The 20,578-nt window shown below is 43.4% G+C and overlaps 1 protein-coding gene across 2 annotated transcripts in view; it reads right to left on the reverse strand.

The window, feature by feature from the left end:
* The window catches only part of COP1 (COP1 E3 ubiquitin ligase), a 177,742-nt gene extending 164,735 nt beyond the window's left edge, over positions 1-13,007 (reverse strand). For both annotated transcript variants that reach the window (XM_075833074.1, XM_075833072.1), the window contains exon 1: positions 12,562-13,007. In XM_075833074.1, coding sequence (XP_075689189.1) covers positions 12,562-12,833 — 272 coding nt within the window. In that variant the 5' untranslated portion in view covers positions 12,834-13,007. The remainder of the gene's footprint in view (positions 1-12,561) is intronic.
* Between the last annotated feature and the right edge of the window lie 7,571 nt (positions 13,008-20,578).

Below are 20,578 nucleotides of genomic sequence, written 5' to 3' on the forward strand. Positions count from 1 at the left end.
GTTTGCCTATACAGTGGCATAAATCGCTGGCTTCAGTCAGAGGTATACGTAGGGAGGATTTCCTGACGTATAACTATGCCAGAAGGCTGAAACGTAATGTGATCAGCTGGGCAACGGTTAGGTATTTATTCACAGCATTGCATGGATGTTCCAGGAGCTAAAGGGTGCGATATGCATAATAACACTACAGCTTGAGGAAGGTCTGCGTGCTGAAATATCGCTTTTATGTGCTTTTGTGCTCCACAAGAAAGCATTAAAAATGTATCTGGCGGTGCCGTGGACCGGTCTTGCATATTGGACTGATAATAAACCTGTAATAGTGAATTGCTATTTGAACCATTCCATAATATATGCATTTAAGCAGCCCAAAAAAGGTGAAAATGAGCGTATTGGAGGCTACAACAAGGGCATGTGAGCAGCTAACAATGTGTTACTAGTGGCACAGAAGTGATGAGCTGTTGAGGCAGCGAGCTCACGTGCCTCCCATCACAGCACATTGCACAATTGAATTGAGCATTTCAAACATCAGTTCCCAATAGAAAACTTTAACAAGAGTAATAATTGCTTGAATTTTGGAGCTAGAACAATAAAATGTGGGCTTCAACACTTGGATATGTATTTTCCTGACTTCCTGGAGACACAACTTTACTTAACTCCTTACATGTTTGTGTTCAGATCCAGATTACATATTCCTGCCACTCTGGGATTGAGAAGTAAACAGAATACTGCCTGGTAATGGAAAAACCTAAAGGGGTTATCCAAAGATAAAATTGATGGCCTGCCTTTAGGATAGGCCATCAATATCTGATCGGTGGGGTCCGACTCTCAGCGCCCCCCGGCTGGTTGGCTGTTCTATAATGTAAAACATGTCCAATGTGAAAGCCTTAAAATGTAGCCCAAAATGATTCCTAAGACTAGTACTTAAAGCTGCTGCAAATACACGTATATTATCAAACATTCAGAACCTGTGCCTGGCTTAGGAGCCTAAAAGACTGTCAGAAATAATCTTTTTACCAAGAAGTCAAAAAACAGAAATTGTGTGGCATAGCTCTTTTCCCTGATGGGTTCCTACATACCTACCTTGGCAACCAACCCTCCCTGCCCCCCCCCCCCCGTCACTCAATGATGTCCTACACAACTGAAGCGACACTTTTACTTTGGAGGTGTCTGGCTTCAGATGAATAAAGTTTAAATGATAACTTTACTTTTAAACAACTTTTGACATGTCAGTGATCGGTGGTGGTCCAAGAACTGAGACCCCCATCGATCGCTAAAACGGAGTGGCAGAAACGCTCGGGTGAACACGGTGACTTCATCCCGGAGTGGCTTTTCCTCGGAAAGCGGTGTATGGACACACAGACTTTCTATTGAGCCCGTACACCTCTCCGAGGAAAGTTAATCAGAAACAAAGCGGCACAGTGCTCCTGATGTTTTGTTTTAGCGATCGGTGGGGGGGGGGGGGGGTCTGAGTGCTCGGACCCCCACAATCAAAACTTCTGACATCACTATGACATGTCAAAAGTTTTTGAAAAGTTCAGTTATACTTTAATCTTTGCATAATAAAAAGTCCTGTTACTTTATTATAAACTTTGTAATGGTTCCCCACTATTTCCTCTACTTGCTGTTCGTGAAAAGAAACATTAATTGTTTTTAACCAGAAGCTAAATATCTTAACCCCTTCCCGCACCTTGGCGTAACTGTACGTCCAGGTGAGCAGTAACTTCGCGCACCTGAGCGTACAGTTACGCCCGCGCTTTAACAGTTAACCGCCGCGCGGCGCTACACCGCAGCGGCCGTTAACTGTGCAGGGTGTCAGCCCTGCTCTCCCTGTTGCCTATCAGCGGCCTGTCGCCGCTGAAATCGGCAATTAACCCCTTCGATGCGGTGGTCGATTGCGATCACCACATCGAAGAGGTTTACAGCGGATCGGCAGCCCCCCACATGTATTTGCGGGGGCTGGCGATCCTTATCATGGCAACCAGAGGCCAGACAATGACCTCCGGGTTGCCATGTACGGAAGCCTCGGAGGATCAGCCTCCGGCCGGTCCTCCGATGCTTCCTGTCAGTGTGACTGTCACATCACAATGACAGTTGGAATGCATTACACTACGTATGTGTTCCAGCAGCGATCAGAGCTGCAAGTCTAAGTGTCCTCTAGTGGGACAAGTGAAAAAAGTAAAAAAAAGATAATAAAAATGTTTTTAAAAAGTGTAAAAATAAAAGTTAGAAGTGACATAAACAAAGAATGCTTTTTTTCCTATAATAAGTCTTTTATCATAGGAAAAAAATTAACATGTTAAAAAAATGTACACATATTTGGTATCGCCGCGTTCGTAACGACCCCAACTATAAAACTGTAATATTATTTTTCCCGCATGGTGAACACCGCGAAAAAAATAAACGAAAAACAGTGCCCGAATCACAATTTTTTGGTTACCAACACTCCCAAAATATACAATAAAAAGTGATCAAAAAGTCGCATGTACGCCAAAATGGTACCAATACAAACTACACCCCGTCCCGCAAAAAACAAGCCCTTACACCGCTTTTTTGACTGAAAAATAAAAACGTTATGGCTCTCAGAATATGGTGACACAAAAAATAATTTATTTTATAAATAAGTGATTTTATTGCACAAACGCTGCAAAACATAAAAAAATTATATACATCTGGTATCGCTGTAATCGTATCGACCCGCAGAATAAAATATAATGGTAATTTATAGCCCAGGGTGACGGCCATAAAAAAACGAATAAAAAACATTTATAAAAAATTTCTGCTACCTAAAATGGTACCAATGAAAACCTATAGATTGTCCAGCAATGAATAAACCCTCACACAGCTCCGGTGGTGAAAAAATAAAAAAGTTCTGGCTCCCAGAATATGGTGATGCAAAATGTGCAGAGTGTCCAAAAGCGGATAAGATCGAGCACCATTTATCAGTGCGACACCGGCCACATATCTGCGGATTATTAATTATTATACCCGCTTATTATGCCCTGATGTACTCCGCACAGATAACAAGTACCCTGATGTACCCCGCACAGATAACATATGCCCCCACATTATAAACTGAAACACCAGTAAAACCCCAAACAGAACAACTACCAAGCTACATCTGCGCCCCAAAAGCCAAATGACGCTCCCTCCCTTCTGAGCACTGCAGCGTGCCCAAACACCAGTTTACGTCCACAGATATGGCATCGCCATACCCGGGAGAACCCGGTTAATATTTTATGAGGTATTTGTCTTCAGTGGCACAAACTGGGCATAACATATAGTGCACTAAAATGGCATATGAGTGGAAAATTGTAATTTTCACTCCGCACCATGCGCTGCGCATTAACCCCTTCGCGCACCACAACATAGCATGTCGTAGTGTGGGGGGTGATGTATGGAGCGTCTCACGTGAAAAATAAAGAATTTAAAACGGCAAAATCGCTGTTTTTTTTGGTCACCTTCGCTCTACCTAAAAATTTAATAAAAAGTGCTCAAACAGTTGTATGTACCAAAAAAATGGTACCAATAAAAACGACCGCTCGTCCCTCAATAAATAAGCCCTCACTCCGCTCTATTGACTGAAAAATAAAAAAGTTTTGGCTCTTGGAACGCGGGGAGGAAAAAACTAAAAAGGAAAAGAAAAAAAAAGGGATCAGTCCAGAAAGGGTTAATTACTTTCTAATGAAAAACCATTTATGACCACACGTGGGGTATTGCCGTACTCGGGAGAAATTGATTCACAAATGTTGGCCAGCTTTTTCCCCTTTATCCTTTGTGAAATTGAAAAAAATGCAACATTTTAGTAGAAGAAATGTTGATATTCATTTTCATGGCCTAATTCTAATAAATCCTGCAATAGACTTGTGGGGTCTAAATGCCCACTATATCCCTAGATAGATTCTTTAAGTGGTGTAATTTCCACTTTTGGGGGGTTTCCACTGTTTTGGCCTCTCAGGGGCTTGCAAATGCGACATGGCACCCAAAAACCATTTCAGCTAAATTTGAGCTCCAAAAGCCAAATAGCGCTCCTTCCCTTCTAAGCCTTGCTGTGGGTCCAAACAGCAGTTTATTACCACATATGGCATATTTCCGTAATCGGGAGAAATTGTTTTACAAATGTTGGGGTGCTTTTTATCCTTTACTCCTTGTAAAAATTAAAAATGGCTACCTTTTTTCAGAAAAAAAGTTGATTTTTACCTTTACAGAATAATTCCAATGAATTCAGCAAAACAACCGTGGGGTCAAAATGCTAACTTTACCCCTAGAAAAATTCCTTGATGAGTGTAGTTTCCAAAATGGGGTCACTTTCCATGGGTTTCCACTATTTAGTTCCCTCCAGTGCAATTCAAATGCGACACGGCACTGAAAACTGTTCCAGCAAAATCAGAATTTCAAAACCCAAATGGTGCTCCTTCCCTTCTCAGTCCTGCTGTGGGTCCAAAGAGCAGTTTATTACCACATATGGGGTATTGCTATTATCAGGAGAAATTGCTTTACATATGTTGGGGTGTTTTTTCTCTTTTATTCCTTGAAAAAATTAAAAATGTCTAAGTTTTTTCAGAAAAAAAGTAGATTTTCATCTTCACAAACTAATTCAAATAAATGTAGCAAAAAAACTGTGGGTTCAAAATGCTAATTATACCCCTAGATAAATTCCCTGAGGGGTGTAGTTTCCAAAATGAGGTCACTTTTGGGCGTCTTTATTGTTTTGGCCCCACAAGATCTCTTCAAACCTGACATGGTACCTAAGATATATGCTAGAAAAAAGGAGGCCCCAAAATCCACTAGGTGCTCCTTTGCTTCTGAGGCCTGTGTTTCAGTCCATGACCGCACTAGGGCCACATGTGGGGTATTTCTAAAAACTGCAGAATCTGGGCAATAAATAATAAGTTACATTTCTCAGGTAAAACCTTCTGTGGTATAGAAATTTTTTTTATTACAAATGAATTTTGTAAAAAAAAAATATGAAATTTGTAACTTTCACCTCTACTTTGCTTTAATTCCTGTGAAACGCCTAAAGGGTTAATACACTTTGTGAATGCTGTTTTGAATACTTTGAGGGGTGCAGTTTTCAAAATGGGGTGATTTATGGGGACTTTCTAATATATAAGGCCCTCAAAGCCACTTCAGAACTGAATTGGTCCTTGTAAAAATCGCCTTTTGAAATTTTCTTGAAAATATAAGAAATCGCTGCTAAAGTTCTAAGTCTTGTAACGTCCTAGAAAAATAAAAGAATGTTCAAAAAACGATGCCAAACTAAAGTAGACATATGGGAAATGTTAACTAGTAACTATTTTGTGTGGTATTACTATCTGTTTTACAAGCAGATACATTTAAATTGAGAAAAATGCAAATTTTTGCAAATTTTCTCCAAATCTTGGTGTTTTTCACGAATAAATATTGAATTTATCAACCAAATTTTTTCACTACCATAAAGTACAATATGTCACGAGAAAACAATCTCAGAATCGCTTGGATAGGTAAAAGCATTCCGGAGTTATTACCACATAAAGTGACACGTCAGATTTGAAAAATCGGCTTCGTCCTGAAGGCCAAAACAGGCTCAGTCCTGAAGGGGTTAAAAGGCAGTACACACACGTTCCGTTTTTGTTGCCGTTTCTGACGTGGATCATGTGTTGTCTTATTAAAAGGCAGCATATTATAATGACAGGACTACTGGACCATTATACCAAATGACACTAAACCATATTAGGGCAGATTTACTAATGTGATGGAGACTAGACCTGATCATAAAATGCGCCCAAATGTGGTGCGTAACGTATCAAGTTTTAGACTTACCAATGAACATATGTTTGTGCCTCACTGGACAGTTTTTAAATAGGTCTCAAAAAGGTGCCGTGACTTAGCGAAAAGGGTGTGTGGATTAAAATACGCCAAATAAGTGTCTAACATGTCTAGAAACATGCGCCAAACTTATCATACAGCGTGCACCACGGATATATTTGTCACATCTTCTGACAGCCGGGTCTAAGTTAACGCTGTCTAAATGTTACACAGGATTAGTAAATCTGCCCAATTGTGCCATTTGTAGAATAGAAGAAAAGAATAGAGCGGACCCAAGGTTACGAGCCCAATGATTGACGGCCGCTGATTAATTTACTTGTACATATCAGCATCCAATCATTGATGAGGGGGTGGGCAGAGGAGGGGGTGCATCATAACTGTGCGTCTGCTTTATTCTCCCTTTTTTTTTTTTACAAATGGCACAAGAATACTAGTCCTTCTTGATGAATTAGAATATCATCAAATAGTTAATTTATTTCAGTAATTCAAGTCAAAAAGTGAAACTCATTATACAGATTCATTACACACAGAGTGATCTATTTCCAGCATTTTTTTCTTTTAATGTTGATTATGGCTAACAGTTAATGAAAACCCAAAATTTAGTCTCTGAGTAAACTTAAATATTGGGTAAAAGTTGAAGATTGTCGCCTCATGGTGTCACACTCTAATCAGCGAATCAACACAAAACACCAGCAAATGTTTCCTAAGCCTTTAACCCCTTAATGACGGGCCATTTTGCACGTTAATGACCAAGGATTATTTTTTGTTTTTTCACGGTCGCATTCCAAGAGTCGTAACTTTTTTTTTATTCCGTCGACATAACCGTATAAGGGCTTGTTTTTTGCGGGACGAGTTGTATTTTGTAATTGCACCATTTTTAGATGCTTATAATATATCGATTAACTTTTATTAACTTTATTTTAGGAGAGTATTGAAAATAAGCAGCTATTCCAGCATTGATTTTCACGTTATAAATTTACGCCGTTTACTATATTCTATGGGTCGTCACGATTACGGGGATACCAAATATGTAAAGGTTTTATATGTTTTCCTACGTTTGCACAATAAAAAGCTTTTCAGAAAAAATTTACTTGTTTTTGCATCGCCGCGTTCCAAGAGCCGTAACGTTTTTATTTTTCCGTCGATGTGGCCGTATGTGGGCTTGATTTTTGCGGGCCAATGTGTAGTTTTCATTAGTACTATTTTGGGGAACATAGGACTTATAGATTCATTTTTATTTAATTTTTTATGGGGTGGAATGGGAGAAAAGAGCGAATTTTGCCATGGTTTTTTGCGGTTTTTTTGGACGCCGTTCATCCGGCGGTTTAATTAATGTGTTAATTTTATTGTTCAAGTTGTTACGATCGCGGGGATACCATATATGTGTATTTGTTTTGACACTTTTACTAAATAAAACAACTTTTTGGGCAAAAAAAAGTAGTTTTATTTGATTTTCACTGTAATTTTTTTTATTTTTTTTCCACCAACTTTATTTAACTGATTGACATTTTTTTTTTTAGTCCCACCTGGAGACTTCACTATGCGATGTGCCGATCGCATATATAATGCTTTGGTATACTTAGTATACGGAAGCATTATTGCCTGTCAGTGTAAAACTGACAGGCAATCTGTTAGGTCATGCCTCCGGCATCGACTAACAGGCTGATGCTGAAGACAGACCTGGGGGTCTTTGTTAGACCCCCGCTGCCATGGAAACCCGACGGCGACCCGCGATTTCTTTGCAGGGGCGCCGATGGGGTGACAGAGGGAGCTCCCTCCCTCTGTCAAACACATTAGATGCCGCTGTCACTATTGACAGCGGCATTTAATGGGTTAAACTGCCGGAATCCGGACACGCTTCGATTCCGGCAGTTGCAGCAGGAGCCAGGCTGTGTAGAACAGCCGTGCTCCTGCCGCTGATCGCGTTGGTACAGTGACAGTACCCGCACGATTACAGGACGGATATATACGTCCTCCTGCGCGAACTAGCAGCTGCTGAGGACGGATATATCTGTCCTTCGGCGTTAAGAGGTTAAAAAGGACTGGTCTGTTGCTCAGGGGTCCAAAGTCCTGTTTTCAGATAAAAGTTAATTTTGCATTCTATTTGGAAATCTCGGTCCCAGAGTCTGGAGGAAGAGTGGAGAGGCGTCAATCCAAGTGTCTTGTGGTCCAGTGTGACGTTTCCAGTCAGTGATGTTTTGGGGGCCGTGTCATCTGCTGGTGTTGGTCACTGTGTTATATCAAGTCCAGAGTCCACGCAGCGTCTACTAGAAAATTTTCGAGCATTTCATGCTTCCCTCTGCTGACGAGCTTTATGGAGATGCTGATTTCATTTTCCAGCAGGACTTGGCACCTGCCCACACTGCCAAATGTACCAATACCTGGTATAATAACCACAGTATCACTGCGCTTGATTGGCCGGCAAACTCGCCTGACCTAAACCCCATAGAGAATCTATAGGGTATTGTCAAGAGGAAGATGAGACACCAGACCGAACAATGCAGACCAGCTGAAGGCTGATATCAAAGCAACCTGGGCCTCCATAACACCTCAGCAGTGCCACAGGCTGATCGTCTCCATGCCACGCCGTATTGATAACACCTCAGCAGTGCCACAGGCTGATCGCCTCCATGCCACGCCGCATTGATAACACCTCAGCAGTGCCACAGGCTGATCGCCTCCATGCCACGCCGCATTGATAACACCTCAGCAGTGCCACAGGCTGATCGCCTCCATGCCACGCCGCATTGATGCAGTAATTCATGCAGAGTCGGACCCCGACCAAGTATTGAGGGCAGATACTGGACATACTTTTCAGTAGGCCAACATTTCGGTATTAAAAAACATTTTTGAAATTGGGCTTATATAATATTCTAGTTTTCGGAGACACAAAATTTGGGGTTTTCATTAACTGTTACCATAATCATCAACATTAAAATAATAAAAATGCTGTAAATAGATCACTCTGTGTGTAATGAATCTATAGAATATGAGTTTCACTTTTTGAATTTAATTACGGAGATAAATTAACTTTTTTATGATATTCTAATTCATTGAGAAGAACTAGTAGCTAGTTGGACCTATCAGGATAATATGATGGCCTTAAAAAAAAAAAAAAAAAAGACCCATGTACGATTTCCCCCTTAACATGTCAGAGCTCTGCACCTGTGCGAGCACCACATCATCAGGTCAGGTTCTCAAATGAATATTTCCATACACAGACAGCAAGCAGAGATCGCAAAAATACAGAGAAATTCGAACACACCGCAAATTGTAAAGTTGCTGAACTTTTAATTAGTTTTTAAATCCCCCTCTTAAAGGGGTTTTCCCGAGATCCTCAAAAATTTACTGATTGCTGGAAATGCCCTAAAATAACAAAAAGGACCTAAACTCACCTGATAGACCCGCTGCTCTCTGGCAAGTTTGTCGGGCGAGTATAGATTCTAATGTCATTTTGTGATCTCTGAAAACCCCTGGTTTTCTAGTATCCCTTGTATTTTAACTCTTCAATATTTTTTAAATATCTCTGTTTCCAGTCAGTGAAGTGAAACATTGTTGTTTAAATCTAGAGACTAAAAACCAAAACAGAACGAATACTTCTCACACAGATTGCTAAAGCTTTCTCCAGGCTAGGCAATCCTTTGTTAACGAACACCCTGGACAAGAGGCTGATTATACATTATTACATTGCAGGAAAACAGCAAACTTTCAGGACAGCACTGAACTCGGCTGTTTCTGTCATTACCATAGACATTGAATGGAGCGGCAGGGAGCATGGTCAATTGTCGCTCTATTCAAGCTCCTCCTCACTGCGGTTGAGCCGGACACTTCTCAGCTTGGCGGACCACGCAAACCTAATCTTCATTCTGCACATTGCAGAGTAACTAATTTTACCCTGATGCAAGGATTTAGGGCTCTTGCACACGTCCGAGTGCCCCTCAGGCCATTTTTCACGACATCCAATAGCTTTCACGGACCAATTCACATCAGTGAGTGAATCGGGTCCATGAAAACTGACCCAACTCTCCGATCCGTGGAAAGAAAGAACATTTCCTATCTTTCCATGGATCACGGACTGGACCAGGCGGCACACACGGTTGTGTGCAAGAGCCCTACGATATTTAACAGTGGTTTGTTTCTACTGCATTAGGCCCCATGCACACGGCTGTGCCCATGATCACGGCCTGAGATTGCGGGCACACCCTGCCGCCGACGGCATCCCGCAAATTCTTAAAACGCGAAAAATAGGACATGTTCCATAATTCCCGACACAGTGCTACGGCACGGACACGCATCCGAGGCAATACGGTAAGTTGTCCGCGGCCAATAGAACTGAATGGGTCCGTAATTGCGGACCGTATTGCGGTCCGCACTTACGGAGACTTTTTACGGTCGTGTGCATGGGGCCTTACTCAATAGCTAACCAGACGTTTGGGAGGCTAAAAACTGATGACAGAATCCATTTGACTCATAACCCAAAAGGTAAGGTGCCAGCAAAAAATGTCTAGGTGTATTGGCTATCGGATGATGGGATTTATTAACTAGTTCATAGTCTAGAATTAGTAATAAGCCATACATAAGACAGATGTTGCCCAATCTCTCCCCACTCACGATAAGATCGTCCGAGTGTGAATGTTTATTTCAATAGGAAGAGAGACAAAAGCCACCTGGCATTGCCTATCTCTGCGGAAACACAGGAGTGGGCATGCTGAAATCAACAGCGGAGAACTGCCCCTTTACTCTATATATCGTTGTGCACTCCCATCATAATCCGTTTTTATCTAATGTATATGGCCAGCTTTATGGATATTGCATAGATCAGCGCTTCTCAAATGGTTAGTGCCGGCAGGCATCTGCAGATCAATTTGAGCATTAAAACAAGTGATTAAGTTCTCGGAACCTGTACATCTTTTAAAACTTATGCTGAGCGGCTGCAAATGACATCAGTCAGGCGCACAAAAAAACAGTAAGCAGAGGCGGCGCCAATCTGAGGTGTACTGAAGCAGCCCCACGCCAGCGGCTCAGTAGGAGCACAAGAATGATGCTCTCAAGAAGCTACTGGTGAACTTCCAGACAGCGAGCAGGAAAATGTGGGAGAGGTAAATAAACTGAATGCATATATGGGGACAAAGTGGCTGCCACTTATTGGGCAATGTGGTTAGCAATTACAGGGGCATTATGGCTGCCACTCATGGGGCAACGAGGCTGGCACTGCTGGGATGTACTTTGTGCTCCACTGTAATAAGTGGTACTGTTACTGTACTATTATGTGCTGCATTGTGGTATTTATTTGGCACTGCTGGGGGGCAAATTTTTACACTGCATTGGGGAATTTGTTTGGCGTCGCTGGAGAAGCTGCAGTGTTGTATTTGGTGCTGCTAAGGGGTTTTAGGTGTGCTGCATGGTGGTATTTTGTTTGCACTGATAGAGGTAATATGGGCGCTGCACGGTAGTATTGGTTTGCCGCCATTCCGAGGTACTTGGTCGGCGCCGCACGGAGGTATTTGGTTGGCACTGCTGTGGGTAATATGGCCGCTGCACGCAGGTATTAAGTTGGTGCTGCAGAGTGGCATTTGGTTTACGATGTACGTAGGTATTTGGTTGGCACTGCTGGGGGTAATATGGGTGCTGCATGCGGGTATTTGGTTGGCACTGCCAGGGGTAATATGGGTGCTGCATGCGGGTATTTGGTTGGCGCTGCACAGTTGTATTTGGTTCGCACTGCCGGGGGGTAATATGGGTGCTGCACACAGGTATTTGGTTGGCGCTGCACAGTGGTATTTGGTTGGCACTGCCAGGAGTAATATGGGTGCTGCACGCAGGTATTTGGTTGGCGCTGCACGGAAGGATTTGGTTTGAACTTCTGGTGGTAATACGGGTGCTTCACAGATGTATCTGGGTGGCACTGCACTGAGCTATCTGGGTGGCACTGCACTGAGCTATCTGGGTAGCACTGCTGGGGGGGGTAATACGGGTGCTGCACGCAGGTATCTGGGTGGCACTGCTGGGTGGCAATACAGGTGCTGCATGGTGGTATTTGTCACTGGTGAGGCCGGAGTAGTAGTTATACGTTTGAGATGTCATGGTCTATTCTAGTCTTAGTGATATCATGTAGATGAGTGATCTCCAACCTGTGACTCTTCAGCTGTTATGGAACTACAACTCCCAGCATCCCCTGACGCTGCAATTTGGGACCACTGTTCTAGATGGAGCCACAGGCTAGAAGCAGTCTTAGGGTATGTTCACACGGCCTATTTACGGACGTAATTCGGGCGTTTTTGCCCCGAATTACGTCTGAAAATAGCGCCTCAATAGCGCTGACAAACATCTGCCCATTGAAAGCAATGGGCAGACGTTTGTCTGTTCACACGAGGCGTATATTTACGCGCCGCTGTCAAATGACGGCGCGTAAATAGACGCCCGCGTAGAAGAAGTGACCTGTCACTTCTTTGGCCGTAATTGGAGCCGCTATTCATTGACTCCAATGAATAGCAGCGCTAATTACGGCCGTAATTGACGCGGCGTTCAAGCGCCTGCACATGCCGGTACGGCTGAAATTACGGGGATGTTTTCAGGCTGAAACATCCCCGTAATTTCAGCCGTTACGGACCCCCGCCGTGTGAACATACCCTTAGTGAAGCAGGTGAAGTTTAGCCCGGGCAGGGCATGCTTGGACTTGTAGTACCACCTCTGTTATAGCGTTCTGCTTTACTTCAAGAACATACCATCTAATCAGAGAAGGGGGGGGGGTCTCACCATACAAAGTCGTTGCTTTTATCCTCATAGGAGTTGATGAGTCCGTTACACAGTGGGGTAGGGAGAGGCCTCTTTCTTGGCCCCAAACTCACGGCCCTTCCAGTCAGCACAGAGCCGTTGCCGGTCACTCCGAGCCGGGACATACTGGAAGCCACCGGTCTCAGGGGCCCCGCTGAGGAAGAACTAGACGGGGCGGAGGATGAAGAAGACGAAGATGGGCCTGTCCCACCTCCCGGTCCGGGGAGTTGCTGAGACTGCCGGCCCGAGGACATTCTCCCCGCTCGCTGCTGCGTTCTAAGAAGTAACGTCCCGGGTCAGGCCCGCCGCATTCTTCTGTTCACTAACTGGGAACAATAAAGTGTCAACAAGGGAGCCAGTTCCAGCCCGACACCGGAAGCGTCCGGCGACTGACGGGGCACCAGACAACAGCCACGCCCACCTTGTGCGACGACACAGCTGGAACTAGGGCGACAAAGTGAGGACAAAATAGTGCGTATAGCGAAGCGTACACCATCGGCTCTCTGCAGTAGACCGGGGAGTTCAGTTTACCGGAAGATCCTTCTGCCCGCGTCTCCTATCAGCCATTGAGACTTGTAGTTTCATAGACACAATTTACTTTATAAGCAGTAACTAAAAATCATGTTCACGTCGTCTTCGTGTGCACATCTTCTGAAACATCATAGACAAGCAGCGATAGTGCAGAATTAATGGTAAAAATGTCATTTTCATTATGGTTTTTGTGGCTCTATGAAAATAATATTGCATTCAAGAACAATGCAACTAATATAGTTTTTATCTAGTTTCTTAATATTTTGAAGAGCTCTGTTTGCTGTCAGTGAATGGAAAGGTACTCGTTTACACCCAGATGTAGCAAACTATAAGTACAGAAGAGGGATTTGTGCTGCTGATGTATTTATTTCACAGAGGATCGCCCAGACTGCAAACAACTGCATCCAATCCTCATATAGGTAGGTGAGGCTGGCGGGACGTGTGCCCTAGAGTCGGCGTGGTGGGCATGAAAGACTGGAGCAATGCTGGCTTCACTAAATGCAGGATTTAGCGCTAAACCCTGGAGAGGAGACAGAAGTCTTTCCTTTACGCAACGTTTTTGTGCATTTTTTTGTGGTGTTTTTAATGGCATTTTTTCCAGATTTTTTGAATGCTTTTTTTAGTGTGGTCAGATGCACTAGACAACTGTATGTTGGTTTGTGGTGTTTTTGAAGCAATTTTGTGTTCATTGGCGTTTTTTTTCAAACGCTGCATGCTCTGGGTATTGCGTTTTTTAGGGTTTTTTGTTCCATAGGCTTCTCTATAGGACTTCAAAACTCTAGAAAAAAAACCTTTCCGAAATGAAACCAAATGAAAATTGCCACAAAAAAACCCGTTACATTTTAATAACGCTGAGGTCTTTAGTGTAGGGACGCACAGAGCATAAATACTGAAGATTTTCCGCAACTCATTTTATTGCGGGAAAACCGCAGCGTAATAAAGCGGCAGCGACACAGTAAATCTCATGCTCATGCGTTGAAAAAGATCCAGCGAAAAAACGTTTATAAATTGACTTACAGTACGTTTTTTTTATCCGCAGCTTGTCAATTGCTGCTCTTCTATTGCGGGTTTTCAATGGGGAGGTAAAACCTGCAACACATAGGATTTTTGCAGTGGAAAAGCTGCGATTTCTCCACAAAAATCGCAAATCATAAGAAACAAAATAGCTTTTTTTGTTTTAAAAATAATAAAAAAAAGCTTACTCTTACCACCGGGCGTTGTCATAGCGACGCAATCCTCTGCCATAAGTACAGCCCGGTCTCCTGGGACAACGTTTCATCCCATGTGACTGCTGCATCCAATCAAAGGCTGCAACGGTCACATGGACTGCAGTTTCATTCCAGTAGGCTGGGCTGCACTTAGAGCAGAGGGACGCGTCGCTATGACCACGGAAAACGGGGTAAGTATGAACTATTTTCTAGCGGTATTTCCGCAACAGAGATTCCGCCCGAAAAACTGCACCACAATTTGGACGCGGATACATGTGACCAATCAGTTTTTAAGAACACAATGTATCTAGCTGAGCTACGCTGTTTCCGTAACTCCAATATAAGTGAATGGCAGTTACGGAAGCGGCGTAGCATGCGAGCTACACTGTTTCCGTCGCTGCCGTTTACTTCTTAGCGAGCTACCCTGTTTTCGTAACTCCCGACTATCTACTCAGGAAGTGGGCTGGAGGCAACAGGAGCCATAAATGTCCGTGATGGGCAAACCCCTTTAAAACTGCTCTATTGAGTTCTGTGGGGGCCGTCGGGCCATGAAAACACCCAAAAATAAAATGTGTTTTTTTTTTTTTTTTTACGTACACTATTCAGGGGCTGTTAAAAAAAAAACAGCCGTGTGAATACACCCATAGAACTTAATTGTTCTGAAAACAGCCGTGTGAACATAGCCTTAGAGGTTGTTGACGTTGAAACACATAATTAAAGCCTGTTTAAGTCCAGGTAAACTGCAGTTTGGTTCAGTGTTTCATGTGTTTTTTGTTTGTTTTTTACACTAAAACCAGGAGTGGGCCAAAGGCTGGCGCTTCACGGCGACTTTTAGTGACTGTTGCGGTAAGATAGCGGGTTACCGAGACCAATGTATTTTACCTATTGAGAAGATGTACGATTGCAATAATTCTGACTGCTGCTCCGTAGGGAAACATTGTGGTTGGGTGACAGCTGCGGTTGCAGTAAGCCATGATTTAACCGTGATCAAAAGATGCCATGGGTCACTCACCTTAAAGGGTTATCTCACAAGGACAACGTGCGTCTGGCATGTAACGTATAGACAGGCCGTGACAGTTCACCCCCATTCGATGCCCCCTTCCCTGAAGTCTATATGCCCTAATGTCCTCATGAGACAAAATAACCACTTTACGAACACACACAGCCTATGCACTGCAGATTTTTTGCATCAGATTCATTGCGGTGCATTACGGTAGCAGCAGTGTGGGTGACGTTTCAACATATCTCGTCCCCACACAGCGGAAAAAAGCAGCCGAAAAAAAGCACATAAATTGACCTGCGGTGCAGTTTACTCAACCTCCGAATGTCAATACTGCGGAATCGCAGCTCTTCTGTTGTGGATTTTTCCTATTGAATTAAACCCGCAACAAAGGGGTGTGTGTTGCGACATTTGCCGTGAAATCACAGCGTTTCCACCGCAAAAATCGCAAGTAAGAAACTTACCCAGAGTTCCCTGCTTCTTCTCCAGTCCGGCCACCTGGGATGACATTTCATCCCATGTGTCCGCTGCAGCCAATCACAGGCTGCATCGGTCACATGGCCTGCAACATCCTCCCAGGGGACTAGACTACGTGCAGAGAAGAGGGAGGGGGTAAGTATGAAAGTTGTTTTTTTTAAAAATTTCCACCGCTGCTTTACGCATCGGCATTCCCTGCGGTGTTCAAGACGGATACGCTGCGCACCTTGCCGCAGCATATCCGCCTGAACATGCTGTGTGTGTTCGTACCCTAAGGGCTCGTCCACATGTAGCGGAATTGCGGACGGAAAAAATCGCAGTAGAATACAGTAGCAGCATAGTGGATAAGATCTAACAAATCTCATCCACACGCTGCGTAAATATTCAGAGCAGGAATTGACCTGCGGTGCGTATTTTTCGGACTGCAGCATGTTAATTCCTGCTGCGGAAAGTGGATAGAATCGCTGCGTTTTTCAGAGGAGATGTCACCATGTCCCAGCATTGTGAAAAACGCCGCAAAATATGTACCATTTTCTGCAGTCAAAAAGGCAGGTAATAGTGCGTTTTTGCCGCAGTGGAATGTCTGCTACTTTCTGCAGCAATTCCGTTACGTGTGGACAAGCCCTTAATTTTTGGATCACATTCTGGTTCTGAAGTTTTTTTTTTTTTTTGAAAGGCCAAACTACCCCTTAAAAGTTAGTTCTATGTCCTCTTTCTGCAGTATCAGAAATAAGGTTTCTACCACTAATATTGAAGTTCTTTGTTAGTTATTAATTAAAATAAATTTCCCTACAATGCGCTGCCCTCTAAATCCTGCCGCGTCTTCCTTATCTTCATTATTGGATCGCCTCCGTGACTTATTGCACCTGGTAAAGATTAAATATTCCGGCATGCCCCGGCTTTCTTGAGTACACACACACAGATGACTTTCCTGGCTCGGGCAGAGCTCATTTTTGACCTGTCTCCCTTTATCTATATTAATCTGGTGGAATTATAGACGCCTTTATCACCTTTTCTGTCTTGATTAATTTTCATCAGTTCTTTCCAGCTTGTAATTTAATCTATCATCGTAGCCTCGATTTTTTTATTTTTTTATATTTCTCTTTACTCACTAGTAATTTTTCTGCAGCCAAAGATATCCAGTCTCCAAGATTGTGCTTCATCTCCTTTACGGATTCTTATCAGGCAGGACGCAGGAACTACTTTCTACTATCAATCTACGGGGTTAAACCTCAAGTCTAAAGCAGTCAATGGGTTCTTCACACGCCATCCCGTCCTCATGCAATCATTACATCAATAGAAAAAAAAAACACTAGGAAAATGTTATATGAGACAAAGTAGAAGGTTTTTTTGTATTTTTTTTTTATTTCATATTATGGCTCAGTACATCCTCTGAGTTGCATGGAGATGGAATAGGGCACCCATAAAAGTCTATTGGGCCCCACTGTACCTCCATATGCCTCCATTTCATACAGAGGTTTTTTTATCCACCGGCATGCCCATCAGATGCCGCGTTACGGAGGTATCTTCCCCTAGAAGCACAGCTTCAAAGGTAGGATACCCCTTTAATAATGCATCTATATTACAGAAGTGTCCTGCCCTAGTCATAATGCGTCCCATGGGGTCTCTCCGGCTCTGTAGGGTCTCCGTGTGCTGCTGGCCATCCTCCTGTGCACGGCTCATGAGGCCTTACATTAATGTTATATAGAGTATGTATCATAGACTGGCAATGGGGCGTTGTAGCTGGCAATGGAGGCTCAGAGGCTGGCAGTGAGGGATCACGAACTGGAAATGTTATGTGAGCACTGCAGCTTGCACTTTTAAGGCCCCATGAACATGACGGCTGCTTTTTCTTTTTTTTTTATCTGTGTGCTATTCGTCATTCAACGGATAGCACACGGACCCATTCATTTCTAATGGCCCCATGCACATGACCCTGGATTTCACTGATCAGTGTGCGGGCCGTGAGACAGAGCCGCAAAATTTAGAACAGGTTCTATTCCTGTCCGTATTTGCGGTACGGTCTCGCGACATGAAAACCTATGGAACGAATGTGGAGGACACACTGATGAAACACGAACCGCAAACAATGGACAACGGATCCGTTCTTCAGGGGCTGCAAAATGCAAACTGTCGTGTGCATTTAGCCTAGTTTTGAGTACACATATGGCGGCTGATAATGTTATGAGGGTACTGACGATGGGTAAGCATGCAGAGTGCTTGTGTCTGGGTGTCCTTGTGCGTGCATGGGTCCCCTCTTTTTAAATCTACACTAATATATTAGAAAGTGCATGAATATCACACATCTGATGAAGTGTTATTATCGGAATGTCTCCCTTTTGTAAGTTCCAATAGCAGCGAAAAAATTTCAAATCCCACGACCTGCGATTTGCGACCTCGTTACAATAAAGTGATACTCTTCACAGGTGAATGCGTGGATTGAAACATGATCTGATCCGTTATTGTTGGGAAATGTTCTTATATGTAGGAGAATCTTTGCATTCTATAAAAGAGAAACCTGATTCTACAGTGAAGTCTTTCGTGCATGGGCAATTTACTGCAGTCCGCTCATTGAGCTGGTGACTACGGTATTATGTGTAATAATTGAAGCTAGCTGACAGATAACACGGCTTTTCTGTCTCAAGTATCCCAAGAACCTTCCAGAAAACTGGAGCCCATGCAATTCCTCCTTGTAAGTATAAGAGAATGTGTCTTTATATATATATATACAGTATGATATTATGTACTATCTTTCCCACCTGACAGTTTATAACCGCACTGAGCTCAAAGTAGATGACCAGTATTCTAGAGCCGTATGCACAGTATACATAATTATATTATATTAATGGCAGGCGATCGCGTGGTCAGTCTGCCATTGATCTATTGTGTATAGCGATGACGGACCTCCTTATCCAGCCCATACAAATCCGCAATTAAGTTGCAACATTTTTGTACATTATAGCAGGTCATCGACGAAGCAGTTACTTTTTATTATCACCCTTAGGCTTTGTTCACACCATGTTCTATATTTCATTGAATAGCATCATTGCCCCAGGGGTCCATGGCCAAAGGGAACCTATGACCTCTTACTCGGTTACCACACTGCTTGCTAAAATAAAATTGCAAGTGCTCAGCGCTTCTCAAATGTGATTTTACTAATAAATACAATACAAACCCTGGCTGTGGTGGTTGGTACGGGGGCCCTGAAACTTTAATGCCTGGGCACCCGATAACTCTTAGTCCGACCCTGTGATTTTTCTAGAAGTGCTTTATGTAGTGATTTCATCTTGATCATTACCAGGAACTGTGAACTATCTAATATATCTTCTGAAGGCTTACTTACATCAAATTACTTCTATGAGGGATGACTGAAAAATGATATCTAATTGCATCAAGTAAAAAAATTATCCAAGTCTCATGTGCTTCGGCCCAATATGTTGCAATGTGGCACTTCATGTTTTTTCTGGGTTTTCTTTATACAAATGTCATTTGTGCTGATCAGACAATCTCTGGACCCACCTCTATGAGCCAAAACAGAAAGCCAATACCAAGCTCTCGCGGATCTGGTCAGCCATTCCCTTAAAGGGGATTTCTCATAATCACTATTTATCACCTATCCGCAGGATAGGTGATAAATATCTGATTGGTGGGGTCCGACTGCTGGGACCCCCACCGATCACAATAACAGGCTTGCCTTTCTGTTCCTGGGAGCCCCATAGAAATTATGTGGTATTGCTCATGCTCAGCCACTGCTCCGTTTCTATGGGGCTGCCAAATAGAGAGCTTGGCAGCCCCATAGAAATGAATGGAGTGGTGGTCGAGCATATGAGTACTACCGCTCCATTCCTAATTCCTATAGGGCTCCCAGGAATGGCGAGATAAGCCCGTCCTCGTGATCGTGGGGATCCCAGCAGTCAGAGCCCCAACTATCACATATTTTTCACCTATCATGTGGATAGGTGATAAATAATGATAATGGGAAAACCTCCTTAAATGGTGTCATGTAAAACTACATTTCCCCTGTAGCAGCCTGGGAACCAGGAGCAAACTTAAATCACCCGGTGTTTTTTAATGGGTGTATGGTGGTATTACGTGGGAATTGAAGTACAGTATTATGTGGGCTGTTTAGGGGAGTATTATTTGAAGCTACATGTAATTTGGACTCTATATGGCGGTATTATGTAGGCTGCAATTATGAATAAAACGGTCTAAGGGCTTGTACACATGTAGCGGAATTGCTGCGTTTTAGCCGTCCGGAATTGCGGACGGAAAAAACGCAGCGGAGTACAGTAGCAGCAAAGTGGATGAGATTGAACAAATCTCTTCCCCATGCTGAGTAAATACTGAGTGGAAGAATTTTATTCCGCAGCATGTCAATTGTATTTGCCTAATTGCTGCATATTTTTCTGCGGGTTTGTTGCGGGTTTTACCTCCCCATTGAATTCAATGGGGAGGTAAAACCCGCAACAAATAGCAGTTGTTGCGTTTTATGCGGCGGGTTCAAAGGCGATTCCGTCGCAAAAAACGCAACTCAGAATAAAAAAAAACACTGTACTTACCTAGGAGTCTGTTTCTTCCTCCAAGCCGGCCTCCTGGGATGACGCCTCATTCCGTGTGACTGCCGCTGCAGTCAATCACAGTTTTCCTCAGCGGACATTATGGGGCGAAAAACCGTACTACAGTTTGGTGCGCTTTTTCTCCCAGAATTCCCTACAGCGCACAGGATGGATACGCTGCATGCTTTTACGCAGCGTATCTGCCCCGTGTGAACACTGCCTAAAAA

This window comes from Rhinoderma darwinii, chromosome 7 (assembly GCF_050947455.1).
Source record: "Rhinoderma darwinii isolate aRhiDar2 chromosome 7, aRhiDar2.hap1, whole genome shotgun sequence".
NCBI lineage: Eukaryota > Metazoa > Chordata > Amphibia > Anura > Rhinodermatidae > Rhinoderma > Rhinoderma darwinii.